The sequence below is a fragment of the Vulpes lagopus genome, chromosome 7, assembly GCF_018345385.1.
Source record: "Vulpes lagopus strain Blue_001 chromosome 7, ASM1834538v1, whole genome shotgun sequence".
Classification (NCBI taxonomy): domain Eukaryota; kingdom Metazoa; phylum Chordata; class Mammalia; order Carnivora; family Canidae; genus Vulpes; species Vulpes lagopus.
Genome location: NC_054830.1, coordinates 52539979 through 52558557, shown reverse-complemented (window position 1 = coordinate 52558557; position 18579 = coordinate 52539979). Strand labels below are relative to the sequence as shown.

General features: G+C 43.4%; 1 protein-coding gene and 1 non-coding gene across 5 annotated transcripts in view; one reads left to right on the top strand and one right to left on the bottom strand.

Moving 5' to 3' along the window:
• Positions 1-18579, bottom strand: part of IFT122 (intraflagellar transport 122) — a 71299-nt gene that overhangs the window by 26367 nt on the left and 26353 nt on the right. For all 4 annotated transcript variants that reach the window (XR_005988930.1, XR_005988929.1, XM_041762004.1 and 1 more), the window contains exons 9-15: positions 14272-14463; positions 13974-14112; positions 12348-12550; positions 11707-11844; positions 10153-10317; positions 7155-7352; positions 2421-2561 (exon numbers count right to left, since the gene is read on the bottom strand). Coding sequence is in view for 2 of the 4 variants with exons in the window: in XM_041762004.1 (XP_041617938.1) it covers positions 2421-2561; positions 7155-7352; positions 10153-10317; positions 11707-11844; positions 12348-12550; positions 13974-14112; positions 14272-14463 (1176 nt within the window). In the remaining 2 variants the exon portion in view is untranslated. The remainder of the gene's footprint in view (positions 1-2420; positions 2562-7154; positions 7353-10152; positions 10318-11706; positions 11845-12347; positions 12551-13973; positions 14113-14271; positions 14464-18579) is intronic.
• LOC121496429 lies at positions 17767-17872 on the top strand. The gene has a single exon (XR_005989235.1). It is a non-coding gene; the product is annotated as a U6 spliceosomal RNA (small nuclear RNA).

Sequence of the window (18579 nt, the reverse complement as noted above, 5' to 3'; positions counted from 1 at the left end):
CAAGTCATCTGGCCTCTGGCTGCCTTTATAGATGACCACAAGGTGACTTCATCTTTTTATCCTGCAGGGCCAGCCATCCTGTCAGGGACTGAGGATCCAGAGGTAAATATGACCTGTCCCCATCCCCATTCAGGAGCCCATGTTCTTAAAAGGGAGGCAGGTAGATTAAACAGACTATTGAATTTCCATGAGCTAAGAGCTATACAGGTAAGAACTAGGTGCCCTGGAGAACACCGATTCACTGTCTGAGCACCAGCAGTGGCAGAGGCAGGATTAAGAAGAGGAACATGGCAAATGCATATTCCTGAAGAGGAATTCTTTGAAAGGGTAAAATAGGCATCACTTGAGCAGAAGAAGGCCAAGAGTATACCTGTGTTCCTTGCTGGAGGTCTTATAAGCTACCATCTAGATCTGGGCTTCCTTAAAACAAAAGGAAAGGGAAAATCTGGAATGTCTAGCAAAGGGGCAGAAAGGAAAGGAGTATTCCAGATCTCAGTCCTACTTCTGAGATTTTCCAGCTGAGGGGCCCTGAACTTACTTCATCTCTGCCTCTAGGCTCCCAATATCTGCCTTATAGAAAGGGGCAAACTAGCAATACCTTCTCCAAGGTCTTTCTAGTTCTGCTCTGCTAGGATTCTAGGATTTGCCACCTTGAGAAATCTGTTTCTGAGTTCCTTCGACCCTCACACATTCTGCAGAGTCAGGGGTGCCCTGGTCGAGTGGTCAGAGTCATGAGGCCGGTGAATAACCTCAGCAGAGGGAAGTGTGGGAACAGGGAAGCATCTGCAGGGCTCTCAGGCAGTGTCCTGGGAGCTAAGTAGCTCTCCTCTGCCATCTACTGGAAACATCAGCCTATTGCTGGAACCACCCTCCACCTCCTCTGTGCCTGAGTAACTTGGCAAAGCAGAAAAAGAAAGGCCGGGAGGGTTGGGATTCGGATAAAATGATCAATCTCTAGTCTACAGTCAAAATCTTGTGCTTTAATACAATAATTTCGGTTCTCAGGGAGTGTTTGTGGAATACAGGCTGGGAGTTAATGGTAAACAAATGAAGGGTTATTCCAGTTTTATTTCAATCCATTCAAATATTTGCTGAGTACCCAACCCCATGTTGGCTGAAGTAAGATGAGGTAGGTGTTTAGTTCTTAGGTGTAAGGAGATGACAATCTATAAGGAAGACTTTAAATTTCATTCCAGGCTGAAAACAAAACAGTCTAGGGTATACTTTGTTATTCTTTATCCCTCCTAGCATTTTGTTGAGGGAAGGGGTAGGAGAGGGAAGCTCCTTCCATGAGAATGTTTCCTCCCACCTCAGAATTCTTAAAGCCTTCCTCTATTACCGACACTCAGTCGATCTAAAGATATAATTAAATTGATAACAGCTAGCATTTGTATAACCACTTCTAGTTCTAGAAGCCCTTTTACAACGTGGTGGTTAAGTCTAATGACCCTGTGTCAGGAAGGCAGGGCAGTTAGCATTTTCACCATCCCCACTCAGACATAGGAGAATGGAGCCTATGAGAGAAGAAGCTGGCCTGGGGTCATCCAGCCTATAAACAGCAGAGCTAGTATCTGGCCTTGGCTCCTCTCTCCTTTCATGCCTACAAGTCTTGACCTAGCATGGAGCACACATCACACACTCCTGCACTTCCTTCCCTATATGCTCAGTAGTAGGCACGAATGAGTATTTGATTAATTGGCCATGGGAAGATAAAGGGGAAAGGGAGGAATAGAGGAAAGAGAGTTGAAGATCATTCCTTTCCCCCACCTCAGGTTCTAGATGAAAACCCAACTCAGATAGAGCTGGGCTTTTTCTGATGTGTGGAAAGGGGCAAAAGTTGTCAGCCAGTTTCTGTAGTTTTAGTATACCGGCCAGGAAATGACACTATGATCAAGGCAATAAAGGTATGTGGAGAGTGACACTGCTGTCACAATCAGAGAGCTCGACCATCTCTTTGACCATACCTAGCAGGGTACAAAGAAAAACAGCACTGAGTAATAAATGGCTAATACCAGTAAGTGTTTATACCAATAATAAAAGCTACCCTTAATTGTGTCCCTATTATGTACCAGGCTTTCAGCTGGGTGCTTTACATAAATGCTAGCTAATAAGAGTGACAGCTATAATCTATCAGATGTCTCTCCTGTATCAGGCTTTATAGACATTATCACATTAGACCCTTAGAACTTTGTGAGGATGAGGCCAATCATCACTCTAATTTTATAAATGAGCAACCTTAGGAATGAGTTACCTGCCCAGACTCAGAAGGTGACTGAGCTGAGATCTGAACCTAGGCCAGTCTATATCCAGAGATCACTATGGTATGTGTCTGACTCTTCATATGTCACCTGGAGTCCCTTTTGCCTCCTCAAGGGACCCTCTATGGGCGAGATTCCAGCTCAGGCTGACTAGATGCTTACCTTCTTTGCTGTTTCAAATTCTAACCCTTCTAAAGCTTCCATAGCCAGCTCATGCCAATCAGTGTCTGTCACGCCCAAGCAAGCAATCTGGTAGGCTTCTTTGAACATTTTCCTATCCAGGTACTGGTACATTGGAGCAGACTGCAGGATTTCATCAAAAGGAAAGAAGATTGTTTTCAGAGTAATGCAAAGAATCAGATTCATACAAAGCCTGACTTCAGATGTGTGCCACTGACTTAATTACAAATGCGCACAGAGCAACACTATAAAGATTAATCACTATACTTCCCATCCCATGTGCCTTCCATTCGCCACCACCTTTCATCACCAAAAGCATCATGTCTTGCCTGTCCTTCCCTCTACCAGCGGCTTTCCCCACCTCTAGGTCTGCTTTACCACAAGATAATACCCTCATCTAGAATGCCCTGCTCCTCCTTACCCTCTAGAAAGTACCTATTTGGTTTTGAAGATCCTGTTAAAATGTCACCTCTTCTGGAAAGTCTTCACTGACCCTTCAAGGAAAAAGAGTCTGAACTTTCTTTGCCCTTTATCCAGATCTCAGTTGTGTTGTAATTACAAGCCTATCTCCCCCACAAGTCTGGGCACAACCTGAGGGCAGTGGTGGGGTTATACTTACCTCCCCTAGCAGGCCCTCAGTCTATGTTGGAGGAAGGAACATTACTGTGAGGAAAGGGTCCAGGATGGCCTCTTATAAAGAGGGCTGAGAAACCATCTTATCCAAGAAAGGTAAGTGATTTGCTCCAGGTTACCCAGAAAGGCACACTGTCCTAGTACCCTGGAGCTAGGAAACTTCCTGCCATCTCTCCTTCCAAATTGGGCTGCCTCACTGTGATATCTGTGAATGGTTCCTAATAACTTCTCTCCTTAAGTTTACATAGTGCTTTTGGATCTGTTCCAACAGGTCTGTGTTGCAGGTTATCATTCACTCCTTGATTATAGTCTGAGGATACAGTACAGAAGTGGCACAGGGAAGAGCTGGGGCTGGAGCTTGGGATGACCTGAGCATTTTCCTGGCTCTTGGGTGTGGGCTCTATGTATGTGCGCATACATGAGAACAAGTCTGAGCTGGATCTGGCGTCTTGAATAACGAAAGGCCCTGCCCTTGTTTTAGGCCAGTGTGCTGAAGGGAACTGAATCTCTCCTGGGCAGCAGAGATCAATCAGCCAGTACCTCATGCTAATGGTTCCCAAATGTGGACCTGGAAGTGCTGTTTTCTCCATTTGGGGCCTTTATCTTTGAACTTTCCTGTCTCATTTTCTCAGCTTTAGAGTTGAAGGATTTTTTTCTTCTTTTTAAGCCATTCTGCCCTCTGACAGCAAGATGTGACGACTTTGGCGTGCTCATCTTTTCTACCACACCATTCCACCTACCTTTCCTCCCTTCAGTGGGGTGGGCAGGGTATGGAGAGGGGAGCAACTGAGCCAGAATCCAGGCCTAGCTAAGCCATATCCTAGCTATGTATTTTTGGGGGTAAACTGATTGACTTCTGTTTAAATGCCCTGTCCAGGTCACAGGCTACCAGGGTAAAATAAGAGACAAGCTCAGTACCTCTACAGTATTTTCTAAGCACCAGCTCCTCACCATCTCCCCAATGCTCCAGGCTTGTTCCCACCCCTATCTTGCCCCCTATCTGAAACAACCTTGCTGTTCCTCTCTGCCGTCCCAGGCCTTTCAGGGCTCAGATCAAGTGTTACCACTTCCTGGAAGCTTTCTCAAACTTCCCATGCACAATGAGCTGTCCTTTCTAAAATCCTTTAGTCAGCTGTTCCAATTTCATCCTGTTTTGTAGTATTTACTACTTTAAGATTGCTAATAACAATAACAATAGGAATTGGGCCAGACCTGAGAGACAGGTATATTATTTTACCCCACTGCACAGAAAAGAAGTGAGTCCCCAAGGAGTGAAAGGAGTTGCTCAAGATCACAGCTGGTTCAGATCCAGAGTCAGAACTCAAAGCCATTGCTCTTTCCCCTAAATGGCACAACTTCTTGCCATGCTAAATGTCCCAAGAGGCTGGGATAGGGACTTGGACAGGCACATCAGAATCGAGGATATGATGAATGGTTAACATTTGGGCTTGCCTGGGAGGCACAATCTGAGAGTGGGAGTTTTAAAAATATCCTAACTGAACAAATGCCCTCTGAGTTCTACTTTATCTCACTGTTGCATTCCAAGCATGAAGTCACCACCCGCCCCAAGAAGCCTGACTAGGGCTTGCAGCCCTACTTGGCAGCCCTGACAAACCAGTTCTTGCACAAGATGATGTAAATTTCGAAAGGAAACCAGAAATCCCCAGAGTGGATCTGATGCTTTCTCCCTCCTCTCTAGGCCAAAACCACAGGATGGCTGGAGGCAGAGGCAACAGATAAATAGCCTTTGTCTTGAGGCTGCCTTTCCTAACCCTTGGCAGTTCTGACCTGCTGCATCAGCAGGATGGCCTTGGTAAAGCCATGGTGGGGAGGGGTTCTGGATGGGGACTCTGGCTTCTGAATCTTAAGGGCTTGGCAGAGGAAGCCCCAGGCCGCCCCTCCGGCTCCTCTTGGCCAGCCAAAGTCAGGGAGCAGCAAACTGCATTTATCCTTGAGGTCAGGATGGCAGTCTTGGGAGAAAAACTTTTAATCAGCATAGCTTGTTTGATTAAGGAAGATTGGGTTTCTGGTGGATGTGGTGCATGGGTTGGGATGGGGAGCAGATGAGGACTACAAGGAAACAGTCCAGCGGGGCCGGATCTTGCCCTTTCTCCTGCTGCCACTTCCACCCACCTCCCTCTCTTCTTTCTTTCTCTTTCCTTTTCCTCAGGTATGAATTCAACTAACATTGATTGAATAACTGCTCTGTGTTAGGCACTAATAATTTCTGCACAATGAATAACAAGGGTACTATTAGCTAAGAGGGAGTGGACCCAGCCCCACCCTTTAAAAGAAGCCAAGTCAGGCTTTCCATAACTATGAAGATGGGGAGATCCTAGCTGGGCTGAGGACACAGGATCTCACTGTCCTTCCAGCCCTTCAACCCTCCTCTGAAGCCCCTCAATAAAATGGTTTGATGCCCTCTACCCCCACCCAGAGAGAGTAAGGAAAGTGTGTGGAGGGAACATAAAATGGATGCAGCTTTGCTGAAAGGCAATCCAGAAACATGTCTACAAGTCTTCCAATGTGCATGGCCTTTTACCCAGCAACTTCACTTCAAGGAATTCATCATACCAAGGGGCTAAGCTGGGATAGTTACAAAGACTTGGCAAGAAAGATGCTATCTACAATAGCAAAAAAGCTGTAAGCAGCGTAAATGTCAAACAATAGGTACTGGTTAAGTTGTGGAACATCTATATGATAGGATAAAAAGCAGTCATTAAAAACAATGTGGAGGTGGGGACAGCAGGGACCTGGGTGTGGTTATAATAAAAGAGCAACCCAACATCAGAGATCTCATGGGTTGGTGGTGGTAGCTGCATGAACCTACACAGGTAATTCATTTATGCCGTAGTTTTATAAAATATTACTAGTGGGGAAGCTGGGCAAGTTGTACACGGGATCTTTGTATGATTTCTTACAACTACAGTTCAATCTACATTCATCTTAGTATTTTTTAAATGCTAGAAAAGTACATTTATTGATGTGGAACCATGCTTCTAGTAGACTGCGGAGAGAAAAAGCTACACTGCAAGTTGACAGCCAATAATTCATACAAAGTGATGGGTCTGCAATATGTAAATGTTAGGTTAAGTTGAAAGGTGGTGACAAAGGACAGTGATGAAAAATCTCTTGTTTGTGGGTCCACATTCAGTAAAGGAATTACAGTAAATCTGAGGCTTCATCTATAGGAGTAATACTCACAGATAAATGTCACAAAACAATATTTACAGTAGATTCCACTTTTGTTTAAAATGTTCATATAAAACAATGTTCATATAAAACTGTCTACTCATAATTGTATATTCTGCATATATTACATATACATACAGAAAAGGCCTGGGACTTTGTTTAAGTTTGAGAGTGATTCCCTCTTGAGGATGGGATTCTGCGGGCTAAGTCTCTCCTTTGTGCTTGTCTATTTTATGGCAGTGAGCATGATTCACTTGGGGAGCCCACAGGCAGCCAGGACAGCTGGCACTGGGCTAGCCCTGACTTGCATTGCCAATCTCTGCCCTCCCATCAGTGTTTCTGCCCTCCCCCAGGAAGGGGGGCCCCAGGCCCCCATTTCTGTTCTGGCCTCCTAGCTTGAGGGACTTGTGCTGATAGTCCCATGCTCCTTTCTTGGCTCACAAGACCCCAGACTCCCTCCCCATCCCACTCATATTCTCTTTCTTTCATACATACCACCCTCCTCCTGCATCTGTGCATACACCCTGCTGGACTCCCAGCTTTGCTGGCTTACTCCACTCTGCGCTATGTATGGCTCTCAGGGAAACACACTCTGTCTCAAGACAGACAACTCTGAATACCCTCCCTGTCCCAACCAGGAAAGGGGGATCAGAAAGGAATGGAGGCTCAGTGAGGTAGAGCTGTTTGCCCAAAGACACACAGGTTGTACAGGGCAGAGACAAGGTTTCAGGTTCCAGTCCAGAGTACCTTTCATGACATCATAGTTGAAACTCATCTCTCTTCCCTCTCTCCTCATCATCCATCCCCCAACCCAATGCACCAATGAGGCACTTGGCTTTCCCGGTCTTGTCTGCCCTGCCACTGCTGAGACCTGGCAAGCACCCCAATTACCTGTGGTACCTCCACAGCCGACATGGAGAAGACATGGAGGCAGAAGATCTTGGAGCCATTGTAGCCTACCACAAAGCCCTGTAGCTTCTGCTGGTGCACAGGGAAGGTGCTGGCTTTGATGTTGAGGTAGCCTCCTCCTGAGAAGCAGAGCATGTCCTCACACTGGGTATTCCAGGCTACACTGTTGGCGTTTGGTTCCTGAGGGACAGGGATAGTGAGGATACTGTGACAACCACCCTGGCCTTCAGCACCATTCCTGCATTCAATCAAGCACTCTTTTTAAAACCTAAATCACACTAAATTGCTAATAGTGGGATGGTAGGAAAGCAAGGAGAAGGGAACCAGAAGAAAAAGATAGAAGCATGGAGGCAAATCCTCTATGCACTTGTTTATGTTAGAATTGTCTTTAACAAGCAAACCATTACTTTTGAAAAAAATTATTATCCCAAATATTAACCATTACATAATGAGAAAATGAGCAGAGTGGCTTTACTTCTGTTAGAAAATGAGTATACACAGCTATGTATAGAAGACTTAAAGGGATATGTCCCAAAGACTTAACAGTGATTGCTTCAGAGTGGGTAGAATTGTGGGTACTTTTTATTTTCTATGTTTTTTGTTTGCCTGAAGTTTTCTTTTAGTCATGAACATCTACTGTTTTTTATAATAAAAACAAGTGTTATTTTTTATATTAGAAAATAATATATTGTCTCTGCATTTAAAATTCTCACTGTAGAGTCACCCTGGGAGGCACCCCCTTCCCACTACCTCCTCTCAAAGTTTTCTGCTTAGCTCTGGAGCCCCAGGGACCAGCAGATGTTCATACCTTTCTACCTAGAATCTTTTACAATGTCTGAATCTTTTATAATGAGCATGGATTATTTTTATAATGAGAAAAAACAATATAGCTGTTTTCATTTGCACAGGGCAGGGGCAGTAGAGAGGAGAAAAAGACATCTGGGAATGTTTATGTCTCCTGGCAAGGTCTGAGAACCACCTTCCCTGGCCTACTACAGAACCCTCAGTGGGGATGGGGAAGGACACATGCCCTTCCATTCCTATATGGTTCTGGGCTCTGGCACAACTTCACAAATGGGGGCCTGCTAACTCACCCCCAGGAGGTGGTTTTGAGGCTGAGGAGAGGAGAAGTTAACATTTAGCGCCCTGTTTTGTACCAGGCACTGAGCTTGGTACTGTGGTACCTTGTGTAGTCTTATACCAATTATGTGAAGGGGCATTTACTAGCTCCATTTCAGAGGTAAGGAGAAATTTAGGCTCAGAGAACCATACTAACTTACTGGATATCACACAGTAAATGACTAAGAGCAGGACTAGAGCCCAGGTCTGTCTAAAGACAACACCTGTGCTCTTTTTTTTACCCCCTTAATCACTCTTCCTTGACAGAGATATAAGCAAGTTGTTATTTATTGGAGTCCTCTCTGGCTAGCATTAGCCGGGCTGCACTTCCAACTAACTGAAGTAGCTCCCTACATTCCAGCACCCCACTGCCCTGCTGACTATGCTCCCAAGGACAAAGAAGAGGCCTAAGAAGGGCATCTCGATCTGCCCATTAATACTGGGAGACCTGTTGTGGCTGACGAAGCCAGACAGAGGAGTTTCAGCTTTGGGGGGACCTTGCTTCAGGCAAATGGGCCCTGACCCCTTACAAAGTCCTGAAGAGGGGATCCCTGGGTGGCGCAGCGGTTTAGCGCCTGCCTTTGGCCCAGGGCACGATCCTGGAGACCCCGGATTGAATCCCACATCAGGCTCCCGGTGCATGGAGCCTGCTTCTCCCTCTGCCTGTGTCTCTGTCCCTCTCTCTCTCTCTCTCTGTGACTATCATAAATAAATAAAAATTTAAAAAAATAAAATTAAATTAAATTAAAAAAAAAAAAAGTCCTGAAGCGCTGATGAATCACTAATCTCTACCTCTGAAACTAATAATACATTATATATTAATTAATTGAATTTAACTTTAAAAAACACCAAAAATGTAACTATTAACAGCTTACTGTTGACTGGAAGTCTTACCAATAACATAAACGGTTTATTAATACATATTTTGTATATTCTATGTATTATATACTATATCCTTAAGGTAAGCTAAAGAAAAGAAAATGTTATTAAGAAAATCATATGGGTGCCTATGATTGGGTGGCTCAGTCAATTAAGTGTCTGCCTTGGGCTCAGGTCATGATCCCAGGGTCCTTGGATCGAGTCCTGCATCAGGCTCCCTGCTCAGTGAAGAGCCTACTTCTCCCTCTCCCTCTGCTACTCCTCCTGCTTGTGCTCTGTCAAATAAATAAATCTTAAAAAAAAAAAAATCATAAAGAAGAGGAGGAAAAAAGTCCTAAAGAGGCAAAGAGTGGCACTGAGTATGGCAGAAAGCCAGGTGCTGGGCATGAAGCCTTTGGGCTCTCTTCTCCAGCGACACACTTCTACCAGCCATAGGACCAAATGGTGTAAATACTGCTTATCTCCTAAATCAGTTTACATTTTGCTGGCTCTTATAGCATCCTTGTGAAATAACTAGCAGGGAGGACTTCCCCTCATCCCTTCCCTTCTTTTCAGATGACAAAACCGGTCCTATTTCTTTACTGTATCTTAGGTCACTTATAGGTATAGGCAGACCTCCAACTGGCAAGAAGCACTTTTGCAGAAGAATCATCATCACATTAACTAATGCACTGAGAGCCTATTACATGCCCCACTTAGATTTATTATTATTCACTTATTGTTAACAGAAATAAAGGAATTGCTTGCCAATCTTACCTGTGGGGAAAGCAAAGTTCAAAGAGGCTTACCCAGCTCCTGCTGCTTATGTGTGAGAGAGGTGGCCTCTTGGGCTCTGTCCCCCCGCTCAAAGCCTACACCCCTACATGTCACTGCTCTTTCCAGAGACCTGCCTGGGAACCAGAGGGTGACTACCATCTGTAGGGACTGGGAAGCTAGAAGAGGAGTCAAAGGACTACGTCCTAGAAACTCTGTGGGATGTCACCTGAAAAAGCAACTCCTTGGTGTGAATGTCATACACCAGGCACGTGTCATTTTCATCCACCACGGCCAGCTTGTTACGGGAGGCACTCATGTCCAAGCAGCGCACAGCTGTGGCCTGCTTCAGCAGGACAATGGCAAAGAGATTGTCCACAAAGATCTTTAGGATCTGGCGAAATTTCAGAGAAAAAAACAAAACAAAACAAAACAAAAAAAAAAAAAAAAGTGTGAGTCACCATGGCAACAAGACCCTGGAACTGTGCCAGGCTGTTGGAATCCCATGTGTTCTACAAGAACAACTCCCACTAACTTCAACAGAGGCTCCATGCAGAGAAAAGAACTTATCAAAATAACGGGAGCGGGGGCTTATCCTTAGGATATCAGAAGTGCAGTTCATCAGAGGTTGCCAAAGTAATGATGGGCCCAAGACACAACAAATTCACTTGAATGTCTGCTTGACTGGGGATCTGTTAACATTACCCAAACTTCAAGATTAGGAGACACCATCAAGCGAGATCTGAATCACAAACTAACATAGGAAGAGGCTACTTTGAATGCTGATAAGACAATCTGGTATAACCACAGCAAAATAATGATGATGATGAAAAGGATGATGACAGCCATTAGTTATAGATTATTTCTGACAGCATTGAAACATGAGGCATTATTCCCATGTGTAAAACCTAAGCCTCAGAGAGGCTAAGTGACCTGCCCATGGTCACACAGCTAGTGAGTAGCTAGGCATGAACATGACCCCAGGTCGACCTGCCCCCAAAGTCCACATTCTCAGGCCTCACACTGGAAGTGACAGCTGACTGTGAGAAAGAAGCAGACTTTTCACCCCTTTGGCATTGCTACTGTAAAGCCCCTACTAATTTCATACTCCATGACTTCTGTCCCCAGGAAAGGCCTGACAAGCTTCAGCCATCAGCCATCTGCTAGACAGCTTGGCTTTCAGGCTAATGTAGTTATATTTTCACTTTAAAATTTCCATGTAGCTCACTTAGAACTTTTCTTATTTTGAGCAAAGAACACACACACACAAATCTGTTTAACTTTGTATAACCTACATTTTCCACATTTATACAAGCAAAGGGCCCGTTTTTCTTATAATATCTAGTAATAGCCTTACGACCAACGCCCTCTAAAACACAAGCTAGAACACACTGCCTTAATCCTTTCATTGCCCTAAGAGGGATATGACCTAAGAATGAGCTCTACCTCCCTCCCTAGCAGGCCACTGAAACTACACCTCTAACAAATCTCCCATCTCCTAGGTGCCATTAAACCCACTACTCTATGGGCCGCCTAGAAGCCACAGTGCCAACCCTGCCAGAATGCAGCAAGCTCTAAGTCTAAGGGTCACTGCATCTTTGGCCTGAAGCTGTCCTCAAAAAAATAAAACTCTGGGTTGCCTTCCAATGTGCCCATGGTGAATGTGGGGTGGAGGAAGACCTTTTTCCTGTCCCAGAGATACCATCTCAGGGTCATAATGACTCTAGTCCCTATGTCTGCATACAGTTTATCAGCCTGATGGGAGACATATGTGAGCACTCACCTGTCCATTCTTCAGGCCTACTAACAGACCTTCCCTTCCTGGAGGGCCACCAATCACCTTGATGTAGCGAATGAGAGACTCCATCTGCCACTCCCGTTCCTTCACTCCACTGAAGGACAAGCACTGTAGCCGTTTCTCCTAGAAAGCAAACCCAGCTCTTGTATGGATATTCAACAGAGTAAGTGTTCCCAGCCCTCCCAAGGACGTCTTCCTGCAAGTAAGGAATGAAAAATACCTACACAATCAGTGTCTGTTGAACCTTATCTAGTCCCCATGACTGGCATTTTTTGTTGTATAACAGAAAGATATCATACACTTCTTGTGTACATGTTTAGTTAACAACAACAAAAATCAATCTTCATTTCTATCAGTGTATACTTTAAGTCATTAAAACATGTATAATCCTAGGATAACAAAGTGCTTTGCAATACAAAAAGGTATTCTCCAGGTTATGGTCCATGATTTTCCAGTAGAGTCTAATTCTTCTAGATGTCAATAAAATGAAAGCAACGAACAGCTACTGAATTTGAAGGAAAGGGACTCGCTTCCTAGTGTTCATTTTTAAAATCATGAGTTGGGTACCCCATCCTTGGAGGAAACATGAAGAGGATTCAGCTCGATCCCTCCAACCTGCTGCCCACCTGGCAGAGGATGATGTGATCAGCACACACCACAAGGAGGTTGCATTCAAACTTCTTGACAATCTTCTCCTTCACCCGGTAATGCATATCTGACGAGTCGTCTGAATACAACTCATAGATGAGGATTTTCTCTGGCAGTTGGATAGCTAATCGATTTTTGTAGATGGCAATTTTCTTGACAAGCTCTTTGCATTTAATCCGAACTGTCAAAGAAAAAAACTTCAGCTCTAGCAAAAGATTGTTAAGTAAGGTAGAAGGCAGAGAAATTAAAAGCTGTCATTTACTTAATGTTACTGGCAATTAAAGGAGACACTCTTATCAAAAAATCTTTACAGAGTGTCTAATATGTACAATCAGCTCTACTAAACACTGGGATCCAAAGTCATACACAATCTTTGTGGTCCAAAGCTTACAACTGAGTACGGAAAGTGAAATTCTTAATACTACCATCACTTGCTGAATACAAGTTAAACTCTTCTGCAGAGAATATATTGCCTCTGATGATCAGAAGTCCATCTGAACGATTATCTATGCCTCTAACCACTCCCCCAACCCACTACCCTCAACAACAGGGAATTGCATGTAGTTTCTGGTATATACTAGGCTCTCACACTCTAACTGCAGACTAGACGGAGAAAATGTCCCCAGAAGGGAAGTTGGAGAGCTGCCCAAGTGGCTATACCCTCACCAGCACAGCTGGAATCTTCAAACAGATGTGGTCTCAGATGCCAGCTGAATCTGTAAGACAACACTCAATGTGTATCCCTACACACAGGCACTGGGCAGTGCGCTGTAGTCAGCGCATGTGTATGTGACTACACTTGAAATAAGTGGATCTTTAGCCCATTTTTTTTCTTTTTTTTTATGGGGGCGGGGTGGGGTGGGGGGAGGCAGGCCTGCCTGCGGGCCCTTCTCACCCTGCCGCCGATCTTTAGCCCATTTAACCAGCATGGCAGGCAGCCCGGGTGGCTCAGCGGTTTAGCGCCACCTTTGGCCCAGGGTGTGATCCTGGAGACCCAGGATCTAGTCCCACATCAGGCTCCCTGCATGGAGCCTGCTTCTCCCTCTGCCTGTGTCTCTGCCCCTCCCTCCCTCCCTCTCTCTCTCTCTCTCATAAATAAATAAATAAATAAATAAATAAATAAATAAATAAACCTTTAAAAAAATAATAACCAGCATGGCTACTTGGGTGGACAGTGGATGAAACTGAGGTTCAGACTGACTATGCTAGGCCTGGAGTTTGGATCTTCTGACTAAGCCTGTGGTGACCCACTGCTCCTGTTTACCCCTGGGGTAAGGACCCATCAGGAGGCAAGTGGAGATGAAATAGAGAGAAGCACACCAGTATATCCACACCAAAGGGGAAAGAGGTCCACAGGTCCTTTTTTTTTTTTTTGGAGAGATAGTTTATTGCTTTCATTAGATTCTCAAAGAATCTACATCCTCCTCTTACTCTCAAAAAAAAAAAAAAAAAAAAAAGCAAGAGCCAGTGGCCAGTGGTCCAACATGTTTCCAAAACACTGAGGAGGAACATTTCCTATCATTTCGCTTGTCCTATCAGCAGCCCTCCCAATCTACTTCTCTTCCCAAAGGCTAGAGGACAGAGGGGCCATACCTGCCTTTTACCTTTCTGTTCGGTGATCAGGTGCTGCACAATGACATCAGTCATGCTATCCCTGTAGGCATACCGGTCCTTGTAGAGCCCATGGACAGTACTGAAAATAAGCTGGTAAAAGGAAATGGTGCCATCTTGGCAGCCTACGACCTGCAGGGAAAGAGAGTTGTTAATCCCCAGCTCGCTGAGAAGAAATAGTCTGCCCTCCTATTTGTGAGGAACAAATGTCAATGATCTGACTAGCTCTACATGGCTAATGTCTGTGCCTACTCAGGCAATGGCCCAACAGAATGAGCTTCCTCTTCTTACCACGTAGTTGGAGTCAGGTTTCACTTTACATGTCCACACCCAGGAGTTCTGCTCCCCAACAGTCCCAAGCCGCACTCCATCCTTGGTGAAAAGGGATACTTGCTTGTCTGACCCTCCCAGCAAAATGTACTCTCCTTTAGTGAAGTAGCTGAGGCAGCAGGGGTCAAAGTTCAGTGACCGATCCTTCCCAATCTGAGGAAAGAAAACACATACCAAGGGAAAAACCACTCCTGAATCCACAGTATTCAGAACACAATTTAGGGCTTTTCCCCTCAACTTTATTTATTTATTTATTTATTTATTTATTTATTTATTTATTTATTTATTTTTTCCTATCAACTTTAATCCTGTGGGATTCCATCATGAACACCGTCCAGCTTCCTCCCCTACACACAGCTGAATCCTCCACTGCTAGGGTCAGCAGCATTTCCCCCAGGCCCACTAGCTGCTCCAGATATGTGTCTTAGATCCTCAGCAATCCAGATCCAGGGATTAGTCGTTCTCCCACAGGCCCTCCTCCATACACAGTCCTTGCAAGGGTTCAATGGTTCCCCTCAGCTTTCTTCTTCTCTTTTTTTTAAAGTATTTCATGAAGCCAAATATATCCAATTTAAAAAATTGTCCTTAGGGTGCCTGGGTAGCTCAGCAGTTAAGCATCTGCCTTTGGCTCAGGTTATGATCCCAGGTCCAGGGATCAAGTCCTGCATCAGGCTCACTGCAAGGAGCCTGCTTCTTCCTCTGCCTGTGTCTCTGCCTCTCTCTCTGTATCTCTCATGACTAAAGAAATAAAATCTTTAAATAAATAAATAACTCTCTATTCTGGAATTACAACCATCCTACTTCTCTTTATAACAACCTTATTGAAGTATTACATACTATGCAATCAGTCATTTGAAGCATATAATTAATTGTGCAAACATTATCTCTAATTCAGAACATTTATATCATTCCAAAGAGAAACCACATACCTATTAGCTGTTGATCCCAATTCTCCTCTCTTTCCCTCCCCAGGCAACCACTAATCTGATTTCTCTGTCTATAGATTTGCCTACTTTCGAGATTTCACATAAAAGGGACCACACAATTTGTGGCCTTTTGGGACCAATTCATTCACATTATAGCATATATCAAAAATTTCACTCCTTTTCATTGCTGAATAATATTCCATTACATGGATATAACACATCTTATTATCCATTCATCAGTTGGTGGCCACACCTAGTTTTTGACTATTATGAATAATACTGCTATGGATATATGTGTATAAGTTTTTATGTGGACAGGTTTTCATCTCTCTTGGCTATATATACCTAGGAGTGGAATTGCTGAATCTATAGTAACTTTATCTTTAACCTTCTGAGGAACTGCCAGATTTTTTTCAAAGTAACTATGCCATTTTATATTTGTAACAGTAGCATATAAAGGTTCCAATTTCTCCATCCTAGTAGGTGTGGCTTTGATTTGCATTTCCCTGGTATCTAATAATGTTGAGAATCTTTTTATGTGCTTATTGGCCACGTGTATATCTTGTTTGGAGAAATGTCTATTCAAATCCTTTCTCCAATTTTGAATTGGGTTATCTCTTTATTACTGAATTGCAAGAGTTCTTTATATGTTCCAGATACATGTCCCTTATCAGATATATGATTTGTGAAAATTTCTCCAATTCTGTGAGTTGTCTTTTCAGTTTTGGGTGACACTAGGGTGAAGGTCAAGCTCCTGAGATCAGCTCCCAAGAGCCTTTTCTCCAGCAAAATGAACATCTTATAGTTTATTTGCCAAGCAGACCATGTTCTTTCAGGCCTCCACATCCTCACAAATGTTGTTCTCCACACCATCCCAGCCCCAGCCAAGAGTGTCTATCCTCTTCCTCTCTCTTCCCACCAAGTGTCATCTCCTACAAAAAAAAAAAAAAAAAAAAAAAATCCCCCAATCTCTCTGCCCCACCCAAGGCCTGATTTAGTGCCCGTTCCTCTGTGCTCCCCTGGCCCTGTGCTCACCTCTCCCACAGCACTTCTCTCACTGCTCTATAGTTACAGGTTTAATTTGATGTCCCCACCTCCCCTTACTACTCATTAAAGCCCAAGCTCCTTATTGTCACTGAAGATTTTTTGCCACCGCTGAAGGAGCTTTTTGTGAAAAAAATATTATTTATGATTATCATTATTAAACTATAGTTTATTAAAGAAATAATTCTAAAACCCTGGTTTCTCATTAAGTTTTTAAGTTCAATTTAGAAATATTTTCCTATTTATAAGTATGACAAAAGTAAACAACTAATTGAAAAGGGGACTTTATCATTTACTGAATTAAATTTTGAACAGACTTTAAAATCCCTTACTATTGGGGCACCTGGGTGGCACAGTCGATTAAGCATCCTACTCTTGGTTTCGGCTCAGGTCTGATCTCAGTGTTGTTAGGCTCTGCACTCAGCCTGGAGTCTGCTTGGGTTTCTCTCTCCCTCTCCCTCTGACTCTACCCTTCCCCCTGCCCCATGCTTGCTCCTCTGCTCTCTCTCTCTCAAATAAAGAAATAAACCTTTAAAAAATTAAAAGAAAATCCCTTAGTGTCATTTACAACTTAGTTGATTCCCTTAAATTAATTTAAACTACAATTATTCATTTCATAACTCAATTTTTCTTTATAAGAATTTCAAATGCCCAACAACCAAACTTCCCCTAGTACTTATAAAATGATAGTAAATCTAGTAAGAAAACTAAAAAAAAATCTTATGAATCATGACATGGAAGGCTTGCAGGTTCTGGTAACAAACAGCTTACTAATTCCTATTGGGCCAACTTTCCTGCAGGTAATAACTATAAACTCTGGACTAACTATAAATGACAATCACGTGAAGGCACTAGAGAGCAACCATAAGCAGACAAAAACTGAAGACACGTGGGCATTTGGAACAATGGACTGGTACTAGGTGAATTTCTCACTTTTTTAAGGGCTTTTTGCCTAAGGGCAGGCCCTATCAGCACCCTGCTGGATGAACACAGAATTTGGAGTGGCCACAACAGCCTGAAAATGAGGTGACAAATCCCAGGAAAGAGACAGATGCAGAGGGAGGAAAGAAAGCCAAAATTCTGCACGTACACTCTGTTGAATATCTAGAACTCTTTGAATGACACACATGTGGGGTAGATGCTAAGCAGCCTAGCAAGGCTAAAGAACTCAATAGAGATTTCAGTGGTTGCTCATACTGAAAAGATGGAGTTCGAACTCTGAACCCAGCAAAGTTAACTACCTGTTTTTTTGTTTTTGTTTTTTTTTTAAAACTACTACAGGAGTACCTGGGTGGTTCAGTCAGTTAAGCATCTGCCTTCAGCTCAGGTCATGATCTCACAGTCCTGGGACTGAGCCCCACATTGGGCTCTCTGCTCAGTGGTGAGTCTACTTCTCTCTCTCCCTCTACCTCTGTGATCACTCTCACTCTCTCTCAAAAAATAAAATAAAATAAAATCTTAAAAATAAATAAATAACCCAACTATAGTGCTTCTTCAGCAGCACACATACTAAAATTAGAACAATATAGAGAAGATTAGCATGGCCCCTGCACAAGGATGACACTCAAATTCATGAAGTATTCTGTATTTTAAAAAAAAGAAAAAAAAAACTACACAATAATCTTCAGAGGAACATGACAGAAATGAATCCCTATGATGTATCATTTAAAATGTCCAGAATAGGGCAGCCCCAGTGGCGCAGCAGTTTGGTGCCACCTGCAGCCCAGGGCGTGATCCTGGAGACCCTGGATCGAGTCCCACGTCAGGCTCTCTGTATGATGCCTGCTTCTCCCTCTGCCTGTGTATCTCTGCCTCTCTCTCTCTGCCTCTATGAATAAATAAATAAAATCTTTAAAAAAAATAAAATAAAATGTCCAGAATAGGGGCAGCCCCAGTGGTGCAGCGGTTTAGCATCGCCTGCAGCCTGGGATACCCGGGATCAAGTCCCATATCAGGCTTCCTGTATGGAGCCTGCTTTTCCCTCTGCCTGTGTGTCTGCCTCTCTCTCTGTCTCTATGAATAAATAAAAATCTTTAAAAAATAAAAAATAAAAAAAGAATAAAAAATAAAATGTCCAGAATATAACCCAAAACTCCAAAGGGCAGAAAAATGTGAACCATATTCAAGAGAAAAGACAATTAGTAGATATTGACCCCCAAGATAATTCAGATAGGAATTAGCAGATGAATATTTTAAAATAGCTATTATAACTACGGTCAAGGACATAAAGGAAAATATTCCTATAATGAATAGACAAATAGGAAAAAAAGAACCAAATGGAAATCTAGAACTGAAAAAT